Below are 12,248 nucleotides of genomic sequence, written 5' to 3'. Positions count from 1 at the left end.
AGCCTGAAATGTGGCAAAAGGTTGCAAAGTTCAAGGAGGCCAAATACTTTCTCAAGGCACTGTAAGTAAGGACAGTACAAATGGTGCACACTGTAAAAAAGACAACTTAACCAATTGCTTAATCAGCATTGTTCTGTGAGTTGGGTGGACTTCAGAAGGACGAGACATTGAGCTAATGGGTGAATGTTTGTTCACTCAACAAACTTTGCTCACAGTGGGCTGAATGTATAAAAACTTGTTGAGTTGAATTACAATTTAAGTTTGTCTTTGGAAGGAAACACTGTTTGTTGGTTCAGCTATATTTCCAAATGTGAAACAAACTCACAATCCTATAGCAGCTGGTTGCCTTACAATTGTACATTGGTTCAACTTTTTTACAGGGCAGGGAGTCAAATAAACATCTCAACTCAATCAACTCAAAGTGCAGGTGTAGCCTAGTTCAACTTCAACACAGGTGGTTAGGAAGATAAAGTCAAGTTGAATTTGAAATGTGTTGATTGATCCATACACTTGTATTACAATGAAGAGACTGCTTATCATTTTTCTAAGGATTCGAGGAGGCCTTGTTTATCAAATCAGATCAATGATCACTCACACTGCCAAAGTAGAAGAAGAGAGGATGAGAGTACAATAAAGTTGACCATTGCGATGTAGATTAGTTGCCCTTGACTGATATGAGGGGGAGGGGTACTCAATTGTAGACACCTTTAGTTAGTTAATGATTGCAGGGGTGCATAGATGAGGGTATAAAGACAAGCAGGGAGCTGTGGTTGTCTCTACCTTATAGTCACCATGTCTTTCTCAGGGAAATACCAGCTGGAGACCCATGACAACTTTGAGCCTTTCATGAAGGCTATTGGTAAGTCTTGCTGTTGTTTGTACATGTGTGACGTGATTAAACTTGGGGTGTTAATTTCAGATGTTGTAGTCCTTTCAGTAATGATGTTCAATGGTGATTGCTGATACAGCGGTTAATCGAGTAGCAAATAAAGCTAGCACATTAGATTCCTTGGACACTGAGCAGAAGTGATAATTAAGACTTGCCATGTTTTCCTCAGAAGTTTTATTATCCTTCTGAGAACAAATTCTAGGTCATTTTTGAGGTTTCTGAGAAACTCGCTGAAATTCATGAATTTCATTGCACTGCTCTTAGTTTGGGTTCTCTAACTTAAAGCACAGATGGGACACATGGATATGAATCTATTGTGGCATGGTGTCAGTGACTCAAACCTTTGTTCTTGTCCTTTACTCCACTCTGCCACCAGGATGGATTTGACATGCAATGTTTTTTTGTAACTCATGCAAAGTGGTTCAAATTAGTCTATTCAAAGGGAACAAGCACTCATTAGAATCAGGTGTGGCCAATTATAGAGCAAGGTCCACACACTTAACAAGAGGATGCCGTTTTGTTGACGGCTGAGATCTGCATGTTTTTTTTTCTTAGAACGTTACTCATTTTAATATTTTGAGAACATGACTTCAAATAGAATTGAGAATCTACAGAACATTACGCTGGACTACTGTTATTCCCACAGGTGAATGTTCAGGTTTGCTGAACAACTTGAGAACATTCTCAATGTTAAATGAGTTGAACATTGCCTTAAATTAAAGGTTTGAACTTTCAGGACATGTTCTGATAAAGTAAGGAAATGCCAAGAAATGTACCTTTTGTCAAGTTCCTTAAATGTGCTGACTGTTCCTAAGCAGTTCTGCACATTACCAGAACGTTCTATGCAAAATGGCTCTAACAAACCTATAACCTCTAAGAACGTTAAGGGCTAGCTGACTCATTTAATTTTGTTTCCTAATTTTTAAATGAGTATTGCTTCAGTAGTAATTCAGTGTTCATGTCTGATTTCACCAACTTTTTGGTGTATATAAAACACAATTCATGACTCTCTCACTCATGCATGTAGGTCTCCCTGATGAGTTTATCCAGGAGGGCAAAGACATCAAGAGCATCTCTGAGATTGAGGAGACTGGAGACCACTTCAAGGTGACTGTCACCACGGGGACAAAGCTCCTCACCAACTCCTTCACCATTGGCCAGGAGACGGAGCTCGAATCGCCGACCGGGGAGAAGGTCAATGTGGGTGGAGCATGTCACAACCCAACCATGAGTTTCATACATGTAGCCTGGGTTTATCCATCTCCCTACATATACAGCCAATATCCAACTAAACTATAAGTTCAGCTGATATGGGGTCACTATGGTTAGTTCATGTCCCAGTTATGTTGGGTTAGTAGTTATATTATATCCAAATACTACAGCACACATGTGGGCTGACTGACGTTCTTTGGCAGAGACTCTGCTCTCCACAATACCTGGGCTCAGGTTTAACTTTATAGCAGTTTACATGCCATAATCAACTCACACCTGTTGCACACAGTCAAATGTTTTCTCCATATATGGCCATCTGTATTAGGCCTGATAAATTGGTGCTAGTTGACCGTGAACACTCCTATCAGATCTAACATTAAACAGCTCTACTGTTTTCCAGTCTGTGGTGAGGAGGGAAGGTAACAAGCTGAAGTTCTCCCTGAAGGGGATCGACTCTGTCACAGAACTGGCAGATGCAAACACCCTCGTCAACGTGAGTCCGGGGCATATGGATTGGGGAGGGTCACTAAATGACATTATTTTAGGGTTAATTTATACGGTTAAAAAAAAGGATTGCTTTTGCTGCCCCCTATGTTCTAATTACAGCTTAAGCCTGCTCTACTGGGGTAGAATTACTGAGTAATGATTAAATGGATTTAGTACATTTACATTTACATTTAAGTCATTTAGCAGACATGCTCTTTCTCTTTTCAGACCATGACTGTAGCGGGCATTGCTTACAAGAGGATCAGCAAACGAATTTGACGATCTACTGCACTGTATGGATTTAATAAAATGTGAAAGCAATGTTCTGTTCTCAAAATATTATTTACATGGGTAGAACTTCAGGGAATTGTAGGTTCTGCAATGAACTTTCCATTTGAGTTGGAAGAATGTGACATGACTCAGTGGGTTTCAATACAATAGGAAATTTTTTTAAACGGTATATGCTGCCCAACAATTCTAAACAATTAATGTGATAATTAAGTTTTAGCCCAGCAGTATATAAATTAAGTAAAGGCTTTGCTTTCACTAGTTTCTCACCAGTGTAGCTAACAAGGGGCTTAAGGTGAGGGTGATTTCCCAGGTATGGTGGGTGAGGAGTAATGACTGTATGGGTTGATTCCCCTGACAACATCTGTGACCTCATCTCCAGGTGTAGACTGTCAGGTCAGTAATTCTGCTGGTGGTTTGTTTCTTGACGCCTGCTTCATTTTTTTTCCTGCTAATTTGCTAGTTCTTCAGGGACTCCTGCATGTGTATTCTCAACTCATCTCGGTCTGCAAAGCCTGGTGGGATCATGTCAGAGGCATTTCAGTCTTGCAGGTCATGTTTCATGTCTTACCTCCAGATCTTTGCAGGGATGTGTGGGTTCTCTGCAGGTTGACCCCCCCCCCCCCTCCCCCTCCCCCCCCTCCCCTCCCCTTGCCATCTTGAAAGGGCAGACTTGTTCAGATGGTATAGTTTACTAACAAAGTAATAATGATCCCTTTTGTACTGTGCAAAAAATAGAAACGCACCATGAAATGCTAGTCCCATGTTTCAGGTGCTGATAATTCCTGAAGTTGTCCTTAAGCACAAATTGCATTTAATGGTTTACATCCCTGTTAGTGAGAATTAATCCTTTAGCCAAGATAATCCAGCCATCTGTTTTGGCATAGCAAGATACTGACTTAAAGGCATGATCATTACACAGGTACACCTTGCGCTGGGGAGAAGCCACTCAAGTGCTTTTTTTCTTTGTCACCGCCAAGGATGTCTCAATTTCAGGGAGCGTGCAATTGGCATGCTTACTGCAGGAATAGCCACCGGTGGTTGACAGGGTTGAATGTTAATTTCTACTATTTTAAAGAACTCTACAGTATGTCGAACCGGTTTCCCCACCGCAGACCGTGTACCCACGCCAGCCCTCCACATCCGGCTTTACCTACGGGATCATCTGAGAACTGCCACCCGGGCAGCTGATGCATTTCTACTCAAATGCTCAAATTGTCTTGCGGAAGCTCATCTGCATAGTCGTCGTGACCAGGGTATTGACCTAACTGCAGTTCGATGTCGTCGCAGACTCCATTGGGCAAATGCTCAATTTCACTGGCACGCTGGAGAAGTGTCCTCTTCACGGGTTTATCAGCGGTTTGCTGACGTGAACAGAGTGCCCCATGTTGGCGGTGGGTTTAGGGTATGGGTGTGCAAAAGCTACGGACAAACACAATTGCATTTAATCTATGTCAGTTTGAATGTGCAGAAATACCATGACCTGGAGGATGTGGTGTTCAATTCATCCGCATCACCTCATGTTTCTGCACGAACGCAAGCCCCCATGTTCCTGGAAGCTGAAAATGTCCCAGTTATTCCATGTCCTGCATACTCACCTGACATGTCACCCATTGAGCATGTTTGGGATGACAACATTCCACAGGCACTGATGAACAGCATGATCAACTCTATGCGAAAGTGATATTGCGCTGCTTGACTTAAATAGTGGTCACACAAGATTCTGACTGGTTTTCTGATCCACGCCCCTATAGATGTGTACACACACATAGAAATTGTTGCATTTTATATTTTTGTTTCAAGATTTTACTGAGTTACAGTACATTCGGGAAGAATTCAGGCAGACCCCTTGACTTGTTTGCCATTTTGTTACGTTACAGCCAAATTCTTAAATTGATTACATTTTTTTTTCTTTAACAATCTACACACTGCCCCATAATGATAAAGCAAAAACAGGTTTTTAGAAATGTTTGCACATCCTTATTTACATAAGTATTTATAGCAAAAGTTCTAAGACTCAAAATTGAGCTCGGGTGCATCCTGTTTCCATTGCTTATCCTTGATGTTTTTACAACTTGATTGAAGTCCACCAACGGTAACTTCAATATATTGGACATGATTTGGAAAGGCGCACACCTATATCAGGTCGAAGGAATGTCCGTAAAGCTCCGAGACTGGATTGTGTCAAGGCACAAATCTGGGGGGAATGTATAGAGATCCCTGATGAAAACCTGTTCCAGAGCGCTCAGGACCTCAGACTCGGGCAACAGTTCACTTTCCAACTAGGAAACGACCCTAAACACAACCAAGACAATGCGGGAGTGCTTCGGGACTCTGAATGGCCTTGAGTGGCCCAGCCAGAGCCCGGACTTGAACCCGATCTAACTTCTCTGGAGAGACCTGAAAATAACTGCAACGACTCTCCCCATCCAGCCCGACAGAGCTTGAGAGGATCTGCAGAGAATAATAGGATAAACTCTCCAAATACAGGTGTGCCAAGCTTGTAGCGTCATACCCAAGAACTCTTCCTCACTTCACATTGGCCTGCCGTCAGAACTCTTCCTCACATACCTGTTTAGCGTCAATTCCACTTAACGTGTTGTTGTGCGGTTTGTTGCTAACCTTACTTTGCTACCTGCCAACTTGATGGTTTTTACTTTTTAAATGGTTCTTAACTTTTATATTTACATTTCCTCGCTAAACTTTTTTCACGCTTTATCTGGATGTGGTTCGTCATGACTTCCACCAGACTAAGCGTCGTAGTAACATTAATATTATGCCTTCTAATTGCAGTTGCTGTACTCATAATACAGGAGAACAATCGTCTTACGGCGGGGATAACTGTGCTGCAACCCAAGCCTCAGACGCAATCATTAGGCAAGGGTAAATTAAGTGTCTGAAAGGATGAAACGGCATCAATGCAACCAGTAAGTACATATAGTAGTATAAATCCCCTCGCACAGTCCCTGCAGCCGGACAACTTTCTCATGGCTTCTGGAAGGAAATGCTGTAGGAAAGCTCAACCGGTGTCGCTCATTAAACAGACAAACTTTCAACCGGTTCTCACCATTAAGCAATGAGTCAGAGGCCGAGCTCTGACAAATTGAAAACCCTAGTCATTGGCAACTCCATTACCCAAAGTATTAGACTTAAAACGAATCAACCTGCGATCATACACTTAACAGAGGGCAGGGCTACTGACGTTAAGGCTAATCTGAAGATGGTGCTGGCTGAGGCTAAAACTGGCGAGTGTATAGAGATATTGTTATCCACGTCGGCACCAACGATATTAGGATGAAATGGTCAGAAGTTACCAAGCACAACATAGCTTCAGCGTGTAAATCAGCTAGAAAGATGTGTCCGCATCGAGTAATTGTCTCTGGCCTCCTCCCAGTTAGGGGGAGTGATGAGCTCTACAGCAGAGTCTCACAACTCAAATCGCTGGTGAACTGTTTTCTGCCCCTCCCAAAATATATAATTTGTGGATTATTGGCCCTCTTTCTGGGACTCACCCACAAACTGGACCAATCCTGGCCTGCTGAGGAGTGACTGACTCCATCCTAGCTGGAGGGGTGCTCTCATCTTATCTACGGTCATTGACAGGGCTCTAACTCCCCTAGTTCCACAATGAGATAGGGTGCAGGCCAGCCAGGCAGCTTATTGGAGTCTGCCATTAGCACTGTCAGTGTTGTCAGCTCAGCTATCCCTATTGAGATTGTGTCTGTGCCTCGATCTAGGTTGGGCAAAACTAAACATGGCAGTGTATGCCTTAGCAATCTCACTTGAATAAAGACCACCTCCATTCTTGTCATTATTGAAAGAGATTGTGATATCTCACATTGCAAAATAGGGCTACTTATTGTCAGATCCCTCACTTGCAAGGCAGTCATAGTCATTGAACTAAACACTGATTATAATCTTGATGTTATTGGCCTGACTGAAACATTGCTGAAGCCTGATGAATTTACCATGTTAAATGAGGTCTCTCCTCCTGGTTACACTAGTGACCATATCCCCGCGCATCCCGCAAAGGTGACGGTGTTTCAAACATTTAAGATAGCAAATTTCAATAAAACATTTTTTTTTAACATCTGCGTTCTTGTCTTTTGAGCTTCTAGTCATAATCTATGCAGCCTACTTCAATCACTTTATAGGTACTGTTTACAGGCCTCCTGGGTCATATACAGCATTCCTCACTGAGTTCCCTGAATTCCTATCGGACTTTGTAGTCATGGCAGATAATATTCCAATTTTTGTGACATTAATATTCACCCACTCCAAAAGGCTTTCGGGTTTTGTCCAACAAATCTCCGGACCTACTCACTGCCACAGTCATAGTCTGGACCTAGTTTTGTCCCGTGGAATAAATGTTGTGGATATCTAAATGTTTTTCCTCATAATCCTGGAATATCGGACCACCATTTTATTACGTTTGCAATTGCAACAAATAATCTGCTCAGACCCCAACCAAGGATCATCAAAAGCCGTGCAATAAATTGCCAAAGATTCCTAGATGCCTTTCCAGACTTTCTCCACCTACCAAGGATGCCAGAGTACAAAAATCAGTTAACCTAACTGAGGAATTCAATTTAACATTGTGTAATACACTAGATGCAGTTGCACCCATAAACAAAAAAACCTTTGTCATAAGAAAATAGCTCCCTGGTATAGCCGGGCTCCGTAGCAAGCTTCCAGAAAACTGGAAACAAAATGGCCACACAAACCGGAATCTTCCAGCTAACGTGCATTATCGAAGAGCCCTCACTGCTGCTCGATCATCCTATTTTTTTCCAACTTAATTGAGGAAAATAAGAACGATCCAAAATAGCTTTGCAACAATATCAAAAGTATAACTTAAAAAGCAGCATTCCCCAAGAGAGGATGGCTTTCACTTCAGCAGTGTAAAATTCCTGAACTTCTTTGACGTAAAGATCATGATCATTAGAAAGCAAATTACGGACTCCTCTTTAAAATCTGTGTATTCCTCCAGAGCTCAGTTGTCCTGAGTTGTGCACAACACTGCCAGGACCTAACATCAAGGCAGACACTCAAGTTTTTTAAATATTATATCTCTTGACACATTGATGAAAATAATCACGGCCTCCAAATCCTCAAGCTGTATACTGGACTTTATTCCAATTAACTACTGAAAAAGATGCTTTCTATGCTTGGCCCTCCTACATAATAAACAGCTCTATCCACTGGATGTGTACCAAACTCATTAAAAGTGGCAGTAATAAAGCCTCTCTTGAAAAAGTCCAACCTTGACCCAGAAAATATAAAATACTCTCAGCCTATATTGAATCTCTCATTCCTCTCAATTTTTTTTGAAAAAGTTGATTCACAGCAACACACTGAAGACAATGTAAAGAAAACGCTTCATTCTGGTTTTAGACCCCATCGTAGCACTGAGACTGCACGTGTGAAGGTGGTAAATGTCCTTTTAACCTCTTGCTCCTACCTGACACGCAGGCGTCCCATCTAGACATCTGGAAATGCAAATGCACTACGCTAAATGCTAATAGTACTAGTTAAAACTCAAACGTTCAATAAAATACACATGCAGGGTATTGAATTAAAGCTACACTCGTTGTGAATCCAGGCAACAAGTCAGATTTTTAAAATGCTTTTCGGCGAAAGCATGAGAAGCTTATCTGATAGCATGTAACACCCCAAAATACCCGCAGGGGACGTAAACAAAATAATTAGCATAGTCGGCACTACACAAACCGCACAAATAAAATATAAAACATTCATTACCTTTGACCATCTTCTTTGTTGGCACTCCTAGATGTCCCATAATCACTATTGGGTCTTTTTTTCCAATTAAATCGGTCCATATATAGCCTAGATATCGATCTATGAAGACTGTGTGATAAACAAAAAAAATAGCGTCTTATAATGTAACGTAATTTTTTTTAATTAAAAAAGTCGACGATAAACTTTCACAAAACACTTCGAAATACTTTTGTAATGCAACTTTAGGTATTAGTAAACGTTAATAAGCGACCAAATTGATCACGAGGCGATGTATATTCTATAGGGGTACGCCTGGAAATAATGTCCGGGTAAATCTCACCCAAAATATCCGGTCCGAGACCTGAAGAAATGCGCTGTCTCTTCTTCGTTTGACCAAGAAACAAAGCCTAGGCAAATGACAAGACTGTTGACATCGTGTGGAAGCTGTAGGAATTGCAATCTCGGCTCCAGGTAATTTGCTTTCCCATAGACAATACATGCAAGTGGCGCATTGATATATTTTCCAAATTTCAGTGATCAGATTTTCCTGCGCTTTTCGATGAAACACACGTTCTGTTATAGTCACAGCCGTGATTTAACCAGTTTTATAAACGTCTGAGTGTTTTCTATCCACACATACTAATCATATGCATATACTATTTTCCTGGCATTCGCGATTTTTAACAGAATGTTCGAAAAAGTAGGGGGTAGGAGTAACAGGTTAATGGCGTCAGGCCGAGGCTCTGCGTCTGTCCTCGTGCTCCTAGGCCTTAGTGCTGTTGTTGATAGCATAGATCACCACATTCCTTTGGAGAGATTGGAAACCCAAATTGGTCTACACTGACAAATTCTGGCCTGGTTTAGATCTTATCTGACGTAAAGATATGTTTGTCTCTGTAGATGGTTTGTCCTCTGACAAATCAACTGTAAATTTCGATGTTCCTCAAGGCTCCGTTTTAGGACCACTATTGTTTTCACTATATATTCTACCTCTTTTTCACTGCTATGCGGACGACACACAGCTGTACATTCCCTCACCTGGAAGCCTGTGTTTCAGACATAAGGAAGTGGATGGCGGTAAATGTCTTACTTTTGAACTCGGACAAAACAGAGATTCTAGTTCTAGGTCGCAAGAAGCAAAGAGATCTTCTGTTGGATCTGACAATTCATCTTGATGGTTGTACAGTCGTCTAAAATAAAACTGTGAAGGACCTCGGCATTACTCTGGTCCCACATCTCTCTTTTGACAAACACATCAAGAATATTTCAAGGACAACTTTTTTCCATCTTTGTAACATTGCAATATTAACAAAGTAATATTTTGTCCAAAAATTATGTAGAAAGGCTAATCCGAGCTTTTGTTACTTCTAGATTAGACTACTGCAATGCTCTACTTTCTGGCTACCCGGATAAAGCACTAAATAAACTTCAGTTAGTGCTAAACACGGCTGCTAGAATCTTGACTAGAACCAAAAAATGTGATCACATTACTCCAGTGCTAGACTCTCTACACTGGCTTCCTGTTAAGGCTAGGGCTGATATCAAGGTTTTACTGCTAACCTACAAAGCAATACATGGGCTTGCTCCTACCTATCTCTCCCATTTGGTCCTGCCGCACATACCTACACGTACGCTACGGTCACCAGATGCAGGCCTCCTTACTGTCCCTAGAATTTCTAAGCAAACAGCTAGAGGCACTGGAGGCACTAACCGCCCTTGTTGTCTCTGCCTGGCCATTCCCCTCTCTCCGCTGGGACTCTCTGCCTCTGACCCTATTACGGGGGCTGAGTCACTGGCTTAGTAATGCTATTCATGCCGTCCATAGGAGGGGTGCGTCACTTGAGTGGGTTGAGTCACTTCCTGTCCGGGTTGGCGCCCCCTCCTTGGGTTCGTGCCGTGGGGGAGATCTTTGTGGGTTATACTCGGCCTTGTCTTAAGACAGTACATTGGTTGTTGAAGATATCCCTCTGGTGTGGGGGCTGTGCTTTGGCAACGTTGGTGGGGTTATATCCTGCCTGTTTGGCCCTGTCCTGGGGTATTGTCGGACGGGGCCATATTGTCTCCCGAACCCTCCTGTCTCAGCCTCCAGTATTTATGCAGCAGTATTTTGTGTCGGGTGTAACTGTTGTCGTCGGTGAGGACCAAGGTGCAGCTTGGTAAGTGTTCATGGTTTTTAATAATACTCAAAACTGAACACTGAATAACAAAAAGACAAAGAAACAACCGAAACAGTTACGTCTGGTGCAAACACACAAAGACTGAAAACAACCACCCACAAAACACAAAGGAAAACAGGCTTCCTAAATATGGTTCTCAATCAGGGACAACGATAGACAGCTGCCTCTGATTGAGAACCATATCAGGCCAAACACAGAAATAGAAAAACTAACAGACTGCCCACCCCAACTCACGCCCTGACCATACTAAATAAAGACAAAACAAAGGAATAAAGGTCAGAATGTGACACGGGGGCGAGGGTCAGTCTGTTATATCTGGAGTATTTCTCCTGTCTTATCTGGGGTCCTGTGTGAATTTAAGTATGCTCTTTTTCTAATTCTCTCTTTCACTCAGAGTACCTAATCCCTAGGACCATGCCTCAGGATTACCTGGCCTGATGTCTCCTTGCTGTCCCCAGTCCATCCGGTCCTGCTGCTGCTCCAGTTTCAACTGTTCTGCCTATAGCTATGGAACATTGACCTGTTTCCAGACGTGCTACTTTGTCCCAGACCTGCTGTTTTCAACCCTCTAGAGACAGCGGGAGAGGTGGAGATACTCTGAATGATCGGCAATAAAAAGCCAACTGACATTTACTCCTGAGGTGCTGACCTGTTGCACATTCGACAACCACTGTGATTATTATTATTTGACCCTGCTGGTCATCTATGAACATTTGAACATCTTGGCCATGTTCTGTTATCTCCACCCGGCACAGCCAGAAGAGGACTGGCCACCCCTCATAGGCTGGTTCTTCTCTAGGTTTCTTTCTAAGTTCCGGCTTTTCTAGGGAGTTTTTCCTGACCACCGTGCTTCTACACCTGCATTGTTTGCGGTTTTAGGCTGGGTTTCTGTACAGCATTTTGTGCCATCAGCTGATGTAAGAAGGGCTTTTATAAATAAATGTGATTGATTGATTGACTCATGGCTGTAATTGCTGCCAAAGGTGATTAAACAAAGAACTGAGTAAAGGGTCTGAATACTTATGTACATGTGATATTTCAGTTTTTTATTTTTAATACATTTCCAAAGATTTCTAAATGTGTTTTCCCTTTGTCATTATGGGGTATTGTGTGTAGATCGATGGAAAAAGTCAAGGGGTCTGAATACTTTCTGAATGCAATGTATATTTTTCAGTAAATACAACCATGGTACAGTAGTAGCAGATACTGTAACTAATAAATCAATACGGTGATCAAACAATTTGTATAATTACAGTTTGTCTTTACTTTAACCCATTACCCACTATCTCCTTTCCTCCACCATGTTCTGGCAGTTTCTCTTCTCTCTTTCTCTCTTTTATTTATATATGACCCTCTGACTAGGTGGGGTGTCAAGTAGGATAGCATAAGGCCAGGTCAGCAGCTGTCCCTGTGCATTCATGGAGGTCCAGGACAGATGCACATCCCATGAGCCCCGC

The 12,248-nt window shown here is 42.2% G+C and overlaps 1 protein-coding gene across 2 annotated transcripts; it reads left to right on the top strand.

Moving 5' to 3' along the window:
• The first annotated feature begins 751 nt into the window (after positions 1–751).
• LOC124016899 (fatty acid-binding protein, liver-type-like) lies at positions 752–2,921 on the top strand. 2 transcript variants are annotated; one of them, XM_046332241.1, is made up of 4 exons: positions 752–859; positions 1,917–2,083; positions 2,502–2,594; positions 2,816–2,921. In XM_046332241.1, the coding sequence occupies exons 1-4, from the start codon at positions 793–795 to the stop codon at positions 2,864–2,866; spliced, it is 378 nt and encodes a 125-aa protein (XP_046188197.1). In that variant the 5' UTR covers positions 752–792; the 3' UTR covers positions 2,867–2,921. The 2 variants fall into 2 exon arrangements, with proteins under 2 accessions (XP_046188197.1, XP_046188195.1); XM_046332239.1 differs by having other exon boundaries at positions 1,917–2,089.
• Positions 2,922–12,248: the final 9,327 nt, after the last annotated feature.

Source organism: Oncorhynchus gorbuscha, unplaced genomic scaffold, assembly GCF_021184085.1.
Source record: "Oncorhynchus gorbuscha isolate QuinsamMale2020 ecotype Even-year unplaced genomic scaffold, OgorEven_v1.0 Un_scaffold_11:::fragment_4:::debris, whole genome shotgun sequence".
In the NCBI taxonomy this organism is placed as follows: domain Eukaryota; kingdom Metazoa; phylum Chordata; class Actinopteri; order Salmoniformes; family Salmonidae; genus Oncorhynchus; species Oncorhynchus gorbuscha.
This window is presented reverse-complemented; position numbering and strand designations above follow the sequence as displayed.

What these genes read in the sequence shown, in the direction of transcription:
- LOC124016899 (XM_046332239.1), top strand. Translation starts at nt 793, where the DNA reads ATGTCTTTCTCAGGGAAATACCAGCTGGAGACCCATGACAACTTTGAG. An exon ending in GCCTTTCATGAAGGCTATTG is followed by an intron (nt 860 to 1,916) that starts GTAAGTCTTGCT and finishes TCATGCATGTAG; the next exon opens with GTCTCCCTGATGAGTTTATC. An exon ending in ATGCAAACACCCTCGTCAAC is followed by an intron (nt 2,595 to 2,815) that starts GTGAGTCCGGGG and finishes TTCTCTTTTCAG; the next exon opens with ACCATGACTGTAGCGGGCAT.